A 17,964-nucleotide genomic window follows, 5' to 3' on the forward strand; every position below is an offset into this window, starting at 1 on the left:
TTTAAAAGCTAACAGACAAAAAGCCAGTGTACAGGATAGCATTTTTGATGAGAAGACGGTGGACCAGTGGGCAAAACAGAGCTTCGCATATCCAAGGAATGGAGGAAGCATGTGAGTGATTGAACTAGTGAAAAAAAGCAAGTCAAATGGACTGTAAACTACTGAAAGTATCAGACTGGAGGCACCAGGTGACAGGTGGAAATCAGTCTGATGATAGGTAGTTGATGGCAAATGTTTGGGCACTGCCGAACAGTGGAAGCTGACTTCAAAAGCAAGTCGAGAAAAAGGTAAGACAAAGAAGGCTAAAGCTGTAACTTTGAAGAACATGAAGGTCAGTGAAGAACATGAAGGAGATCAATGAAGAATACTCAGAAAAGGCAGTTGAGGAGGAACTGTCAGAAATAAAAGAAGGGAAACCAAGAAGAGATTGTAGCATAAAGGAAACCAAGAACACACAATCCCACACAAACTTGTCCCAGTTAAAAGTAGGCAGACTAAGCCAGGCACTGTGTCACATGCCTGTATTCACAGCCACTAGGGAGGCTAAGGCAAAAGAATTGCATGTTCCAGGCCAGCCTAGGCAACTTTGCAAGACCCTATCTCAAAATAAAAATTAAAAAGGGCTGGGTTTGAAGCTCAGGAGTAGAATGTTGCCTAGCATTTGGGTTTGATCTTCAATCCTTAAAAAAAAAAAAAAGGTAGGTAAATCGGTAAAATCATTTCATTAGAATGGGAAATATAAACCACAGTGCAATTTAAGGACCCCTTGGGGCAGTGATGCATTGAAATGATATGGTCTTAATGTACCAAAATGGCCTTTCAATTTGTTCCAATAGCAGCAGGGACTGGAAATTGAGATGACTCATAGAAACTTTAGCACTTGGGCCCCTAAGCAGTAAAAATTTGCTTAACGAAGTGTGAAATGCAGAGTAGAGATACAACTTTCTCATTTCTAATGTTTTCATCGTGCCGCATTCATCACCCAATAATAAAAACAGATCAGTGAACAACGCCGAGGGAAGGAAAGGTAGAAAGGAGACCACGTGAGAACTATAAGTCACATTTCTTTTTGATAGAGAAAAAGGGCTGTTACTTGTCCAGACTTTAGACAGCTAGTTCACACTGGTTTTTGCTTATCATTTCCAAAAAACACTATAGGAAATATGAAGGTGAAAAAAAAAATCAGGTTCAATTTCAGGTTACCAAAATAATTGAAGAAATGGCAAGGTTTAGGATTGAGTTTGCTAAAGGGTCAAATCCTCAAAATAGTCTCTAAAGTTACTGAGTGGGTTGTTTGGACTGCTTTGAGACTATTTGGGATGTTCTACAGCAATGTAGAAATTACCCAGAAATCTTTTTTTTTTTTCTTGGTACTGGGATTGAGCCCAGGGGCACTTAACCACTGAGCCACATTCCCAGTTCATTTTTTTATGTTTTTTATTTTGAGACAGGGTCTTGCTAAATTGCTTAGAGCTTCACTCCATCACTGAGGCTGGCTTTGAACTTGCTCCTCCCTCAGCCTCCAAAATCACTCCGATCACAAGGGTGCACCATTGTGCATGGGGTGCCAGAGATCTTAAAACTCCCAGGATTTCATTCCCTGAGATTCTGATTTAATATTTCTGAAGCAGGCCTGAGAACTTGCACCTCTAAATAAGCTCTTAAGTGATGCTAATGATCCAGTAACCACACTGTGAGTAGCACTGCTGTTTCCTGATAGAGTTCACTTGAGTTTCATAATGCCCCCACCAGCCTTGGAATAGCCTTCCACTAGGAACCCTGAAATTCCAACTTGGATCTCACTAAAGGCTGCACACCCTTCATGATGCACTTGCACTTCTGCCACTTTCTTGGAATCAGTTCATACACCAGCCTCAGAGCTTGGTTCCATTTTATTTTGCACAGCTCTCAGCCCTTATTCTCTGAGGGATGCATACTTCATTTGAATGCTAATTAAACTTGCAGGAAAGGTTTAAATTAGCCTAGAAATATGCAAGAAATAGTGGAAGTTTTGGTTCGTTGATTATGCCAGATCTCCTTGGAAAATTATTGAAATGATCATTAAGAAATAATTAAAAGTGCTGAACTATATTTAAGCACCCATTATGTACTTCTACCTCCAGTCAGTTGTAATAACTGCCTTTAAAAAATCATTCCAGTTCCTTGAGAACTACTTCATGCAAAAAACACAGAATGTGACCCTGTCCTGATCATTACTTCCTGGTGTACCCCTTGGAAAACTAATTTTCAAATGCTTTGCCTTACTTTTAAAATCATTCCCCAGGCACTATGTCATATGCCTATAAATCCCAGTGAATCAGAAAGCTGAGATAAGAAGATCACGTTTGAGGCCAACCTCAGTAACTCAGTAAGACCTTGTCTCAAAACAAAAAAACAGAAAGGATGTAACTCAGTGGTAAAGCACCCCTGTGTTCAATCCCTAGTATGCCAAAATTAATAAATTAAATGATTTATATTTATTTTATTCATGTTTAAGAGAGGAATCTTGGATGTTGGATCCCATGTTGGATATGGTCATCTGCATGTGAGGCATGTGAGGTGACATAGATGTTGCCAGTTCTAGTGCTGTCACCAGCCGATCTTTTAACTTTGTGCAAGACACGTATCTTTCTAAACCTCTACTACAAATTTTTAAATAAGAGTAATGATACCTTCCCTATTTGATCTCACTGGGATTTTTGCAAGAATTAAACAAGTTCATGTCTATGAAATGCTTTCCAATATAAAACAGCACATTCTGATAGAACAAATGCAGGAAATAAAATAAGAAGCTATGCAATCCAGGCATGGTGGCACATGCCTATAATGGCAGCAGCTCAGAAGGCTGAGGCAAGAAGATAGCAAGTTCAAAGCCAGCCCTAGCAACTTAGCAAGACCCTGTCTCAAAATAAAACATAAAAAGGGCTGGAGGTATGGCCTAGTGGTTCAATCCCTGGTATCAAGAAAAAACCACTACACAAATATCAAATGTACTCGTTATTTTTTTGTTTTTTTAGTTGTTGATGGATCTTTAGTTTATTCATTTATTTATATGTGGTGCTGAGAATTGAACCCAGTGCCTCACACATGTCAGGCAAATGCTCTGCCACTGAGCCACAACCCCAGCCCCTCATTATTTTTAAAAGTACTATGCAAAGGCAAACTATTAGTAGAGGTATTGATATTATATAAATAACTATAATAAAAATCTTATATATTGAAATTTCTACTTTGATCCAAATATAATTTTAAATAAATGCTTAATATGTTACACAATATAAAAGTTAAACATACCTCTTTCACTGCTCAGTTAGAAAATGTGGGTTCTCAGCTTCCTTTTGTTTCAAATTACCAAGTCATAGAATATTGACTACTCAGCTAAGTCAATCTGTGCCTTTGTTTTCTTTGGGGGGGGAGGGGGGGAGACGGGTGATACTGGGGATTGAACTCAGGGGCACTCGACCACTAAGCTACATCCCCAGCCCTATCTTGTATTTTATTTAGAAGACAGGGTCTCACTGAGTTGCTTAGCACCTTGCTTTTGCTGAGGCTGGCTTTGAACTCACAATCCTTTTGCCTCAACCTCCAGAGCTGCTGAGATTACAGGTGTGCACCATCACACCTGGCTTTCTTTTTGGTAGAGTAGAAATGACAGTTCCTATTCTATGTTCCTCATGAAGGTAATGGGGAGATAAAATGAGAATTTCCATTTCCCAGATATCAACCAAAAAGTACAATCTGACAACTTTAAACTCAGCCTAATAATTATAATACACTTAATGTTGAGGAATATAACCGTAGGTATCAAGGGACTTCAAAACTTCCCAGATACAATTGTATTTCCCTTATTCATAAAAGAGTACCTACTATATATCAAGCTGCTGCAGTCTGGCTGGGCACAATTCAGGAGTCACTTGTCAAAAGAAACGAACTTTATTTTTAGAACCACACACGCCAAACAAAACAGCTCCTCAGGAAAAACCCTCAGAGCCCAACTGCCACCACCGGCTTCCCACAAGCCTCTCTCCCAACCACAAGCCTCTCCACCTCCCACAATCCTCCTGCTCTTGAGGCTGATTGGCTGAGTCGCATGGGCAGGGCCAAAATAATCCCCCAGTGAGCAGTTCCGTGGTCTGAAAGGGCAGGGAAACAGCCCAATGAGCATCACCGCAGAGGAGCCAATCAGCTAGATGTTGCTGGGGCCGCTGTGAGCCAATCATCAGCTGGCAGTCTGAAAGGGCGGGGAAACAGCCCAATGAGCATCACCGCAGAGGACTGTGGGAGGCGGAGAGGCTTGTGGTTGGGAGAGAGGCTTGTGGGAAGCCGGTGGTGGCAGTTGGGCTCTGAGGGTTTTTCCTGAGGAGCTGTTTTGTTTGGTGTGTGTGGTTCTAAAAATAAAGTTCGTTTCTTTTGACAAGTGGCTCCTGAATTGTGCCCAGCCAGACTGCGGCATCAAGCCTTGTGCTCAGCACTGGAACAAAGTAGACATTGTCTCAGCCATCTCAGACATAAACCATAATTAATATTGTTTAAATTGATTTTAATGTATTTTATCTAATCCTCTGGAAGTATAAATAATAAGAATGTTTGTTTGATTAATTCCATCCAATCCCTTCCTAAACCAAGTAAGTAAATTTATTATAATCCTGCTACTAGTTTATGGTCTGTTTCCTGTTGTATAACTGAATACCACAGACAGAGTAATTTTACAAAGAATAAGGGTTTATTTATCTCACAGTTCTATAGACTGAAAAGTCCCAGCACATGGCACCAGCATCTGCTCAGCATCTGGTGAGGCCCTTCTTGCTGCACTAGTATATGGCAGAGGACATCACATGGCAAGTCAGAGCAAGCTCACCACAAAAAGCTGCTTTTATGACAACCACCACTCTGGTGATAATCCACTGACCCATAAATGGTCCATTCAAGAATGCAGAGCCCCCTAGGACCTAATCACCTAGAAAAGATCCCACCTCCAACTCCATTAACATATGAAGTTAATGAAGGACACATTCAGACCACAGAAAGAGCTCAGACAGATGAAGACCTTACTTAATATGAATGAAGGGATGGACCTACCTAAATAACTTGTCTACTATTATGCAAATTGGATTTTGGGAATTTAACAGCTTCTCTTGACCTAAATTTCACTAAGGTGGACACATTTATTCTTTCTGGAAGTTGAGATGTGTCCAAGGACCCCATAATTACCCACTACTTCAATGATTTACAATAAGGATTCACATAATTCAACAAAAAGTTATATTCATAGCTTAAGATTTATTACAGTAAAGGATCGTCAGGAACAGTTAGAAAAAGATGTACAGGAGTAAAGACTAGAGAAATCAGTCACAGGCATTCTAGGCCCTACTTCTATGAAGGCCACATGTATATGCATTTTTCTCTGTATTGTACCACAGGGCCATGAGCAAAATATGTGCACTTGGAGAAATCTGAGTATTGAGTCCAGAGTACTTAAATGAGGCTAGTCATTTAACTAAATGACAGTCATGATCCAAGCTCAAAACCAGGTATAAGGGACACATCAAAAATCATGTGTTTACATTAAAGAATGCAGACAGCTGCCACACTGCCTCAGACATACAGAATAACACCATTGACTTGGGACCATGTGAATATCCCAAGAGACAAATTCTAGGGACTTGATTACAGGTCATTTCCCTGGTTCCCAGGAGTTTCCAAAGATAAACAAGAACTGAGTAAGATAACTTGGTGCATTAGCATCTCTCAATATGGAGCAAAATTAATAGCTTAAAGGTCTCCTGTGTCTTGATTCCCAAAATCAGACTCAGTGGCATAGGCAGAAAGACAGAATTCACCTTGGAATGGCTATAGTCCATGCTTTTTGGATGGATCAAGTACCTTCTTCAGAGGATAACTGTGGTCACCAAAACCAGAGTACATCATTCATCCAATCAGTTATTTTCTCTACTCATGCCCATTCCTCGGGCAGTATGCTGACTGTGTCCAGTGTTGGCTTACAGTGCTCAAGTGTTGCGAAGTATTTTCTTTCCAATCATTTCCTTTCACATAACAGTTTCTGTAACAGAGGTCTTAAGAAAACTGCTTTTACAATCATGTTCTGCGCTTCCTTCATTTGTATTTGCTCCTCTAGAAGAGTTTATATTTATTAATTTGAGGTATAATTGTTAAGTGTACAATGACTAAGATTTCCTCTTTATATTTGGCATACAGGGAGAAATTGGTAAAGAAATGTATATCATTAAGCATGGAGAAGTCCAAGTCCTTGGAGGCCCTGATGGTACTAAAGTTCTGGTTACCCTGAAAGCTGGAGCAGTGTTTGGAGAAATCAGGTATCTAGAAGACACCTCATAAATATTGAAATCCATCCTTTGTCATAAAAGAACAATTTGAGGTTATAAAATAAGTAAACTCCCTGCTTGAGTTTATCAAAGGCTTAATTGTGCTAAGAGCATTGGTAAAATAAGGATGTTCATGTTTCCAAGCATCCTTTCCCTTACCTCAGAAGACCTGAAGAAGGATACTAGGTTATTTAGCTGTGTAGTCCTAGGACCTAGGTCAGTGACCTGCAGAAGGTAGATAAACATTCAATGTGCATCGAATGAATAAATGAATGAACTAGTCAATGAAAGAGGTTAGTGAGAGAAGAGGTTGGGAGAGTTGGCTGTTACCAGATTGTTAAAAACTTGAATGCTAGGTTAACAAAGGGTATTTGAGTAAGTTAAAGATAAGATCATAGCTGTGGGACTAAATTGCTTGAGTCTATATCCTAGTTTTCCCACTCACTAGCTTTGATCCTCTGTTACTTGACCGTCTGTTCTCTAGTCTAATCATCTTAATAACTAGAATAATAACAGTATATATTTAGAGGGTTGGTAAATGAGGTAATTCATTAAAAGCACTTAGAACAGTGTCCCATATATACTTGAAACTCATAAGTATTAACTATTATTATCATTATTTCCTATTGGTCAAGAGAAGTTAATCCCAGAACAAGTCCCCAAGAAGAAGAATGTAAGAGCAAATTAAAACATTTTGTGGGCTCAACAATTCCATATGCAAAATCACCTTTAAATGCATTCACTATTCATCCAAAAAAGTATAAACTCATTGAGTACCTAGTACATACTAAGATTGTCAAGTATTATTCTAAATCCTGGGAATGCTCAGTAAAAAACAATAGATAAAACATTGTTTCTTGGACTGAGTAGAATGCTTGCTTCGTATGGACTAGGCCCTGGGTTCAATCCCCAGCACTACAAGGAAAAAAAATTTTTTTTCTCACAGAGCTGACAGTCTTTGTGGGGGGGGAGAATTATAATAAATAGTTACACAATTAACTAGACAAGATAAATTCACATTGTGATAATTGCTGTGAATGAAAAAAAAATGTTAGAAAGTGGCAGAGGATGCTACCTTAAATACGGTAGTCAGGGATGACCTCTCTGAACAGAAGTTATTTGACCTAAGACCTGAAGGAGTAAATAAAAGAGACATTCAGAAATGGGGAAGATGGTTGAACAGCCAAGGCCCAGAGGTAAAGCAGTCTTGTCTGGTCAAGGGGTGGAAAAGTCAGTATGGCTGGAGCCCAGTGAACAAGGATACTATGGCAAGATGAGGCCCGATGGGTGGGCAAGGGCCATGCAAGGTCATGAAGGCCATGGTAAGGAGTTTGTTCTTTATTCTAAATACAATGGATTCTCGTAGAGGATTTTAGGCAAAAGAATAACACAAACTGAATAGAAATTTAAAAGACCACTCCAAGAGCTATATGAAAAAGACATAGTACCTGAGCAGGCATGAAATAGAGGAGACTCATTGGAAGTCAGTAGCAGTGATTTGAGTGAAAGATGAGCTTCTTGAACCAGGAGGCTGGTTCTTAAGGTGAAAAGAAGAGTCTACTGTTTGGGCAATTATTAATCATTCCATAATTGAGAGCATTGCTATTCTGAGGTGCCCAGTATCTTGCCAAGGTTAAGAACTCATGACTGAGGAAGATATGCTCAAACCCAAGTGTTCATGGGTCAGGGTCCAGTGACTTTTCCACCACCACAAATGAAAGGCATTTGTCCAATCACTGGCTTCAAAGCTGCTAAGAAGTTGTCTCTGAGTTCCAGAGATATAGATGATTTCAGATCATCTCTAGAGTAATGTGGGTTTCCTTAGAATGTTGAAGCGTATTGCTTTTCTTTTGATAATATTGTTTGTGTTTGTAATTTTTCCCCTTGCTTCACAGCTGGGTGGCCACTCCTCTGAGGGTCCTGCTCTGAGGCAGGGGTGAAAAGTCCTTCTTAGAATATCCAACTTCTTTGACTGTTTTCTATTACTTCCTTACTGGGACTCCTTACAAAAATGATTTCATATTTTTACAGCTTAATAATCACTGTTATCTTCAAAGTCATAAAACACACAACAGTCTAATCTGAAACATTGCCGAAATTAATTAGCTGACCTCTCCCAAGGGTTGGATATTCCCTAAAGAATAAAGCTTTACAAATACAAGTATATTAATTGCTGATATTACCCTCACAGGAGGAAATATCCTAGGAATAGAATCCAGGTGCTGCTAGGCTGCAACTGAAAGTAATCCTATATTCCTGACAGCAGCTTCTTCAATAAATCTCCTCTTATCCATTTGGTTTCTAAAGCCAAAATAAAACCTGTGGACCAGACAGGCTTTAAACTTGTTCAATAGTCTGGCTGATTTGAGCAAAAGAGAGAGTTTTGCCTTGATTCTCTTCCTGGCTGTGGCTGAGGAGAAACAGGATGCATCTGCCTCTTCCAGATGCCCACAGGCTTCCCAGGCCCACAGCTGTCCTACACCCTTGGAGTTCCAGTCATTTATTCCAGATGGAGGCATGGCTGCCAAACACCCAGACACTGGAAAGATCTAGTAATAGTGTTTACTACTCAGAAATGCTGTGACCTTTGTTGAAATGAGCTAAATACAGCACTATCATGTAGCTTTTTAAAGAAGGTTTTTCCCCACCTTAGGAAAAAAAAATAAGAAAGAAAAGAATTGAGGGCTTTCAAGGACATTATATATTAATCCAAAAGAGCAAATTCCTGACTAAAATATAGATTTACAATCTGCCATGGAGAAAACCCAGACCACATTTCTAATCAACATCCAAAGAGTGCAGACACCCCATTTTTAAAAAGAAAGACCCAGAATCTGCTGAGGGATGGCCTCATGGTGGTTCTGCCTCCATCGTTAGCCTTACATGTACATTTAGTATCAAGTCTTATTCCCTCAATATAATTAACCACTTCTTTATCTGCCTTCTGCATCTGTTAAAAAAAAAAAAAGAAAGAAAGAAAAGAAAATCCCATTATTCTTGAAATGACTGAATTTTCACTCTTGTATTGCTATTATTGTTCCAATAGAATTCCCAACCAGTTCCACCTCACTTTGGAATATTCTCCCCCTGGAAAATTTCTGCTCACTCATCCTTCAAGAACCGATTGAAGTCATTGGAAGTCATTTCTAACTATCCCCAAAACAAATAGCAGCTCCCTGTTCTTTGCCCCCATAATATTTCATGTGTGCATTTGTTATAGTAACTACTACTGATTTATAGGTAATTTATTCAGATGGGTCTTTCCAACAGACTGAGCTATTAAAATATAAGAATTTATATGTTACCAGCAGCTACATGAAAACTAGACAATATGTGGTGGTTTTTATTTATATCCTGGCTCCGTTAAAAATTGTGCATCAGCCATTCAGTAATCTTGAATTAATTAAGTAGTTAATTGTGGGCTGAGGCGATAGTTCAGTTGGTGGACTGCTTGTATAACATGCATAAAGCCCTGGATTCCATCTCCAGCACCACACACACACACACACACACACACACACACACACAGAGAGAGAGAGAGAGAGAGAGAGAGAGAGAACTGTGGTTTGATAGAAACAAAAAAAATTTTTTTCAAGACTACTTATAGTCTAATGTGAAGTGCCTCAAAGAAGGCCACAGAATCCCTTCTTTACTAGGCACAGTGCCAGCCATGAGGATGCAAAGGTGAATACATTTGTTTCCCTCAATGCCTTACAAACAAGTGAGTTAAGTAAATGAGGGACTTCAATGCCAGGTGATTAAATGCATGGATTACATCTGATGATGAGAGTATGCACAGGACACTCTGGAACACAAAGGCTTCCCAAGGACCAGTATGCCTTTCAGACTTGGTAATTACTTGAAGTTATTTGGGATGTTCATCAGCTTCCCATCATCATTACAGACACCAGAGATAATCAACTCAGAAAAAGAAAATTATTAAAATTTCTTTTGGTTCATTGTTTCAGAGGATTGAGACCATGATCAGTTGGCCCACTGTGTTTAGGCCTGTGGTAAGGCAGTATCATGGCAGGAACATGTGGCAGAGTAACCACTCACCTTATTGCCAGGAAAAAGAGAGAGAGAAAGAGAGAAAGGAAGAAGCAGAGATCTCACAGTCCTCTTCAAGGGTACACACCCAATGACCCAAAGACCTCTTACTAGGCCTCACCTCTTAAAGTGTCCACCAATAGCATCACCCTGGGACCAAGTTTAACACATGAACTTTCAGGGTACACTTATGATCTAAACTAGCACTTGGAAATGGAGGACAAACCCTTCAGTGCTCCTCACACGATATATGGAGACAATGATGTGTGCACATAGCTAAGTTCTGGTAGCCCCTACCACAGCATATGTAAAGGTCATTTGGGGCATTCACTATAATGCACATTATGTCTATATTGAGGTGAAGAGTGACCCCAACAAAGATATGTCCATATCCTAAACCTCAAACATGTAAATGTGACCTTATTTGGAAAAAGGGTCTCTGTAGATATCATTAAGATAAGAATCTCAAGATAATATGATCCTGGATTATCTGAATGGGTCTCAAATCAAAAAACACTTGTCCTTATAAGAAACAGAAGAGGCATTTATGTGAATATAAGAAGCAGCACAGGCAAGGAATGCCTGGGGCCACCAGAAGTTGTCAGATGCAAGAAAAGATTTTTCTTTGGAGTCATGAAAAGGAACACAGTTCTGCTGACACCTTGAGTTTGTGTAGCCTCCAGACTATGAAAGAATACATTTTTGCAGCTGTAGGATACTTATTTTATGGTAATTTATTACAGGAACCCTAGGAAACTAATACTATCCAAAAGATTTAAATTGTTAACTTACGAAATATTAATGGGGGAAAAAGAGGAATTTTCTTGATACTTCCCTCTATTTCACCTACATGCCCCGTCTATCTCCAAGACCAGTTGATTTCACCCTCCTATGTGTGTTTCAAATCACTGGCATCTTACCTTCTCCACTACTACCCCTTTAGTCCAAACCACTCCCACCTCTTACAGGACATCTGCTGTGACCTACTGCAAGTGGCCAAGCAATCCTTTGAAAGGACAGATTTGATCATGTCACTCTCCTTCTACCTAAAATCAGTCAATGCTTTCATGCCATTCTTAGAAATAAGTGCAAAATTCTTAACCTGACTTACAAATCCTGCAGAATCTAGCCCTGCTGACCTCTCTACTTCAGGTTATACCTTCAGTCCAGACATCCTGCTGCTCTCCTTCAGCTCTTTGAATGTGCCATCCTCCATCCAAACACAGGAAGTCTTGTGCACATGCTGCTACCTCAGTCTGGATATCCCCCACCACCTCCTCTATCTGGATCTCCACTTCTTTCAGGTTTTACTTCCTTCTCCCACTCTAGAGACCTCTACAGGTCATTTGGGGTGTTCATCATAATGTACATGATACCTTGCTATACACTCTTCTTGAACTATATTGCCTTGTTTGGGAGCATTTATCTTTGTAGCTATAAACTCATTGGTGCATTTATTTCTTCAATGTATTTCTTTCCTTCCTAAATTGGAAGAGCCAGAGCTACCTTGTGTTGCTGTGCCAACTGCATTCTCTGAACCAGGATGTCCAGTGATGGGTTAGGAGGGCTGGAGTCCAGCCCACATTCTACTCTTGAACCAAGAGTCCTGGCTGCTGTTCTCTCCCTTGTGCAAAGGTGCTTATTGCATTGCAAAAGGAGGAATTCTTCAGGCAAGCTTTGAAGAATAGTCCCATGGGGACTACACATGCCCAGAGAAGCCACATTTTTCTACTTTGCACAATGTCACTGAGCAGGCTGCAAGAAATCCTGATGGACATCATGTGTCATTCATTCTGCATTCTATTCCTAGTCCTTAGAACAGGGCTTGGCCCACATAAGTGCCTAATAAATAATTATTGAATAAATCAGTGAATGTAATTATCTTCCTATCTTTGTGAATGTACAAATACACATTCATTTTTGTCATGAATATGCATATCCAGCCTTGTGTGCTTTTTGTCAGTTTTTTATTATTAAGAATAGCATACTATATTTATCTTTGTAAAATTACTTTTTCTTTAAGTTATGCCTTTGAGGTTTATTCCCAAAAGTAGAATAAGTAGGTCAAAAGGTAAAAACATTTCTATAACTCTTTTAATATATGAGCAAATTATTTTCCAGAAAAAGACTGAACCAATTTACAATGCAAACAGAAATGTATAGCTATTTTTCCTCAGCATTGCTGGTATTACTTTATTTTTCTCATTGGTTTTACATTTTAATAGGTTGTTTTTAATTTGCATTTGCCGAAATGATGCCTAGAAAACAAAACGTCTCGATAAATATTCCCTAAGTGAATGAATTTCCAATGGGCCTATTTATTTTCATGAATGTGATCATTTTCTGTCTGTACATCTTTCTTTGTTTACCATACCTTTTTCAACATATATTGTTATGTGGGTAGTTATTGAGTAGAATTTAAGTATTAACATATATTTATGTGTTTTAGATAATCTGGTTTTCATTCAAATTTTTTTTGTCTTTTCACGTTATCTTTATCAAATATCCCATTCTGAGGATTTTGTTTTGATATTTATTGATATTTATCATTGTGAAAAGCCCAAATATTTTGAAAACTAATTCTGTCTCTGTTTTTCTCTTCAAGCTATTTTGCCTATATTGCCTGGAGATTTTTTAAAATATGGGTGCCAGGGAGATGTGTAGACTGTTTTAATTCAATATTCTTGCTCTTCATCAAAATAACTCTATTATCTTTTTTCTTCTTCCTTTCCTAAAAAAGCAGAAATAATAGATACAGATATGAGCAAGGGTGGGCATATTTGATTGATTAATATTGGGGAGAAAGCTCTTCATTTCCATTTTTCCTATTTTAAAACTGTGAATGATATCTATTTAAAAGTATGCATTTATATTTTCTCTAGTTTGGAATTTAGACTCTGGTTATGTAGCACCTTTTTGTTTGGAGTAAAAAACATAACTCATGTAAGTCCCAAATATTCCTCTGAACAAATATACTATCAGTATCATTTTTAAACATATGTTTAAATACTCTCAGAATCCCTCCTGAAGTGACTTGGTGAAATGCGAAATTAAGGCTCTTGTACCACCATTTGGAAAAGTAGAGAGGGAGCAGAGATTCATAACTTTACATAATTTATAGCACCATCCTGATGGACTGATTCCCTTGTTTACTTTTCCTAAAGTCCATTGGCAAGTCTGTATCATTAGAATCAACCACACACTGGGCATGGAGGCACATATCTGTAATCCAGCAACTCTGGACACTGAGACAGGAGGATCATAAGTTTAAAGCCAGTGCAGGCAACTTACTGAGACACTGTCTCAAGATTAAAAAAAATTAAAAGGTTAAGAGTTAGAGATGTAGCTCAGTAGTTGAACACCCCAGAGTTCAATTTCTAATAACTTTTTAAAAAATTACTTCTTTGGAGTTACAAAATTGTGGTTTAAGGAAGCTGTCTCTTGACTTGAAGTTAGCTCTCATCTTAGGTTTTAATATCAATGATAAAACTCTGAATTATTTGCTCTTGAACAATTCACCTGATTCTGGACTTTAGTTTCAATGTCTGTAATTATATGCAGAAACCTACTTTACCAAATTGGTATGGTTGTTAAGTCAGAAGATACAGGGGATTCATGAGGAAAAAAACATGTCAAAAAACTATAAGCTTTTCACAAATACATGACATTGCTAGCTGTTTTGACTCCCAACAAGCATTTACCTGGGCTAACATATTAGCTCATTTGATATATAGTGTTTTCTAGCCAAACTATCATAGTAAAATATTTCTGTGGGCATTTAAAAAGAGATAAGTAAGTAGGTCGTGAAGTACAGAGTACATATTATTATTTTTCTACTCACTCCTTCCTTAGAATTTTTACCAGAATTCTTCATTATTTAATTAATTCTCAAAAACCAATTCAACTCTGAAATAAAGACCTGGTCAAGGAAAGGGGACCAGGCATTTTATATCCGTGACATCTTAACTCTCCAGCTTTGTTAAAAATACATGTGTGAAGATGCTCCTCTAGGCTAACATGTGTTTGCCATTCGGTACATAGTTTTATGAATATCAAAGTATCTGCAAAGATCAAGAAGCCCAGCAGAGGTGACCCCAGAACATCCTGTGATATTTGCTAACCCACAAAAGTTTTGTTAGAATTTATTCTTAGTCAAATTGTAAAATTACTAAGGAACAAAGTGTTCCCCCAATAACACTGACAAAAATAAAAGAATATTTCAGAAAAAAAATCTACACAGGTGATCTAACCTTATGTCTCCCAAATATAACGCAGTTGGAAATTTGCTTAATGGGAACAAATGTTTGAAGTTTTAGCCCTTGACTCAGCATTGGATGTGATGTTTTTTCCACTGATAGCATTTAGAGTTAGTTTTATTTCTATTCTGGGAAATAATTCTACATGAGAAAAGGCATTTAAGACTAGAATTGTCTTTATTTTAGGAGATATTCCCATTTCTTTTAGTTATCAAAACATCAATCATTCTAAATTGGGTGTATCATTCTAAGAGGAATACCTGCCTAGGTTTGTGTCTCAATGCTATGATATAGGAGCTGTAAGACTCTGGGAAAGTTACTCAACTGAGACTTCTTTCTTCATCAGTCAAATGGAGTCACTATAACATATAACTATCCGATAGGATTGAAAAGCATTAATTGCGTTAATAAAAAGACCTTAGAAAACTAACTGAGTCATAGTAAGTACTCAATAATATAAACTATGAATGTTACCATTATGGATATTATTATTCTTGTTGTTATTATTATTATTATTATTATTATTATTATTATTCGCTAATCTGGCTGACTTGACATGCACTCACATCCTTCCTAGATTACGAACAGCTTGAGGGCAAATGTTAATCATTGTTGTAATCCCAGAACTAGCCTGTTGTGGAACTATACATTTCAATATAGTCTTAATTTATGTCTAATTTATTTTTTTTCCTTTTCCTTTTATTTATACAGTGAACTCTTTATCCTTCCCTGCATGATTGACCTCCAACTCACAATAATCTGTGCAATCTCAAACTCATAAAAAGGCTTCTTATCAAAGTCCAGTGAGTTGAGGGTGTACCTCAGTAGTAAAACCCTTGTCTAGTATGCACCAGGCCCTGGGTTCCATCTCCCAACACCACAAAATAGATGAATAAATAAGCCCATCTGAGAAAGACAATATTTAAGTATTATTTGTTTCTCTGAATATTCTAAATGGTGCTGTGTATCATTTCCAGAGCAACAAAGAGATAGTTGGGTATATGAAATGCACTGTACTAACCTACCCCACTCCATCCACGGAATTACTCTTACTGAATTAGAGAATGAAACACAGCCTTTAATGAAGAGCCTATTAAAAATAATCCTAGCAAATTCACTGTTGTATCTGTTGTGGGAATAAAAAGTTTTCCATCATTTTACAGAGTAGCCTCTTTATTAAAAACTTAGGAGATTATTTCTATCTTAAAACCAAGAATTGATCGATTTTTATCATATAAATGTCTTAAAACTAAATCTGAAACACTCCTGTGGCTAAATTCAGCTTTTAAAATAAATCCTATTTTATGTCCCCATTTTCATTTTTCTTTTACTTCCACAATCGGTTCATATTCTTTTGTACTCTATTTTTCCATGTGTGTTCCAAATACAGTATCTGCTAGAAAGGGACAGGCAGATTGTGCACTACACAAATTCAGGGGGCTCCAATCACATTGTACTTTGTACATGCAGCACACAATTTCTTTCTTTCTTTTTTTCTTTCTTTCTTTCTTTCTTTTTCTTTCTTTTTTTCTATCTTTCTTTATTTTCTTCCTTTCTTTGTTTCTTTCTTTCTTCCTTTTTGTAGATCAGATTTTTATTTTGATACAAATGTTTTGTTACATAAAAGTTTAAAATACAGTGAATTGTATAATACACCTGTCACCCATCATTTCATCATTTCGTTCTTCTTTATGGCTAAATTAAACTCCTTTGTGTAGATATGAGCAAGTTACTCAACTGAGACTTCTTTCTTCATCAGTCAAATGAAGTTACAATAACATTTAACTATCCTATAGGATTGAAAAAGCCTTAACTGAGTTAATAAAAAGACCTTAGAAAACTATCTGATTCATAGTAAGTACTCAATAATATAAGCTATGAATGTTACTATTATGGATATTATTATTGTTGTTGTTGTTGTTGCTGTTGTTATTATTATTATTAGCTAATCTTTTACCCATTCATCCATTGTGGGACATCTAGGCTAGATCCATAGTTTGCTATTGTGAATTCTGATGTTATAAATATGGATATGCATGTATCACTACAGTAAGATCACCAACTCTTTAGGGTAATATCAAAGAGCTGGGTCATATGGTGATTTCATTCCTAGTCTTTTAAGAAGCCTCCTTATTGATTTCCAAAGTGATTATACTGATATGCAAGCTATCAACAGTGTAAAAGTACTGCTTTTTCTCCATATCCTCTCTGGCATTTATTATTGTTTGTATTCTTTTTTTTTTCAATGTCATCTTTTTAAAATTTATTCTAATTAGTTATACATGACAGCAGAATGCATTTCAACTCTTTGTACACAAATAGAACACAACTTCTCATTTCTCTGTACATGATACAGTTCATGCAATTATACATGTACATAAAGTAACAATGTCCATCTCATTCCACCATCCTTCCCACTCCCACACCACATTCCCTCTCCTCCCCTCACTCCCCTCTGCCCAACCCAAAAGTTCCTCCATTCTTCCCCAACAACCCCCCAATATGGATCAGCATTCACATATCAGAGAAAACATTTGGTCTTTGGTCTTTGGGTATTGATTTATTCCGCTTAGCATGATATTCTCCAACTCCATCCATTTACCTGCAAATGCCATAATTTCATTCTTCTTTAAGGCTGAGTAAATATTCCATTGTGTATAGATACACCACATTTCCATTCATCTGTTGAAGGGTATCTAGGTTGATTCCATAGTTCAGCTATTATGAATTGAGCTACTATACACATTGATGTAGTGCATCACTGTAGTATGCTGATTTTAAGTTTTGGGGGGAGTAAACTGAGAAGTGGGATAGCTAGATCAAATGGTAGTTATATTCCATGTTTTCTGAGGAATCTCCATACTGCTTTCCAAATTGGTTGCACTAATTTGTAGTCTTACCAGCAATGTGTGAGTGTACCTCTTTACCCACATCCTCACCAACACTTATTATTTCTTGTATTCTTGATAATTGCCATTCTGACTGGAGTGAGATAAAATCTTAGAGTAGTTTTGATTTGCATTTCTCTAATTGCTAGAGATATTGAACATTTTTTTCATACGTTTGTTGGCCACTTGAATTTCTTCTTTTGAGAAGTGTCTGTTTAGTTTATTTGCCCATTTATTAATTGGGGGTTTGGGGGCATAATTTTTTTTAGTTCTTTATATATTCTGGATATTAATCCTCCATCACAAGAGTAGCTGGCAAAGATTTTCTCCCATTCTGTAAGTTCTCTCTTCATATTCTTTGTTTCCTTTGCTGTGCCGAAGCTTTTTAATTTGATGTCATGCCAATGATTAACTCTTGGCATTATT

The 17,964-nt window shown here is 37.5% G+C and overlaps 1 protein-coding gene across 1 annotated transcript in view; it reads left to right on the plus strand.

Moving 5' to 3' along the window:
- The window catches only part of Cngb3 (cyclic nucleotide gated channel subunit beta 3), a 138,262-nt gene that overhangs the window by 108,846 nt on the left and 11,452 nt on the right, over positions 1–17,964 (plus strand). The window contains exon 15 of the mRNA XM_021728651.3: positions 6,217–6,335. Coding sequence (XP_021584326.2) covers positions 6,217–6,335 — 119 coding nt within the window. The remainder of the gene's footprint in view (positions 1–6,216; positions 6,336–17,964) is intronic.

Source organism: Ictidomys tridecemlineatus, chromosome 7 (genome assembly GCF_052094955.1).
Source record: "Ictidomys tridecemlineatus isolate mIctTri1 chromosome 7, mIctTri1.hap1, whole genome shotgun sequence".
In the NCBI taxonomy this organism is placed as follows: domain Eukaryota; kingdom Metazoa; phylum Chordata; class Mammalia; order Rodentia; family Sciuridae; genus Ictidomys; species Ictidomys tridecemlineatus.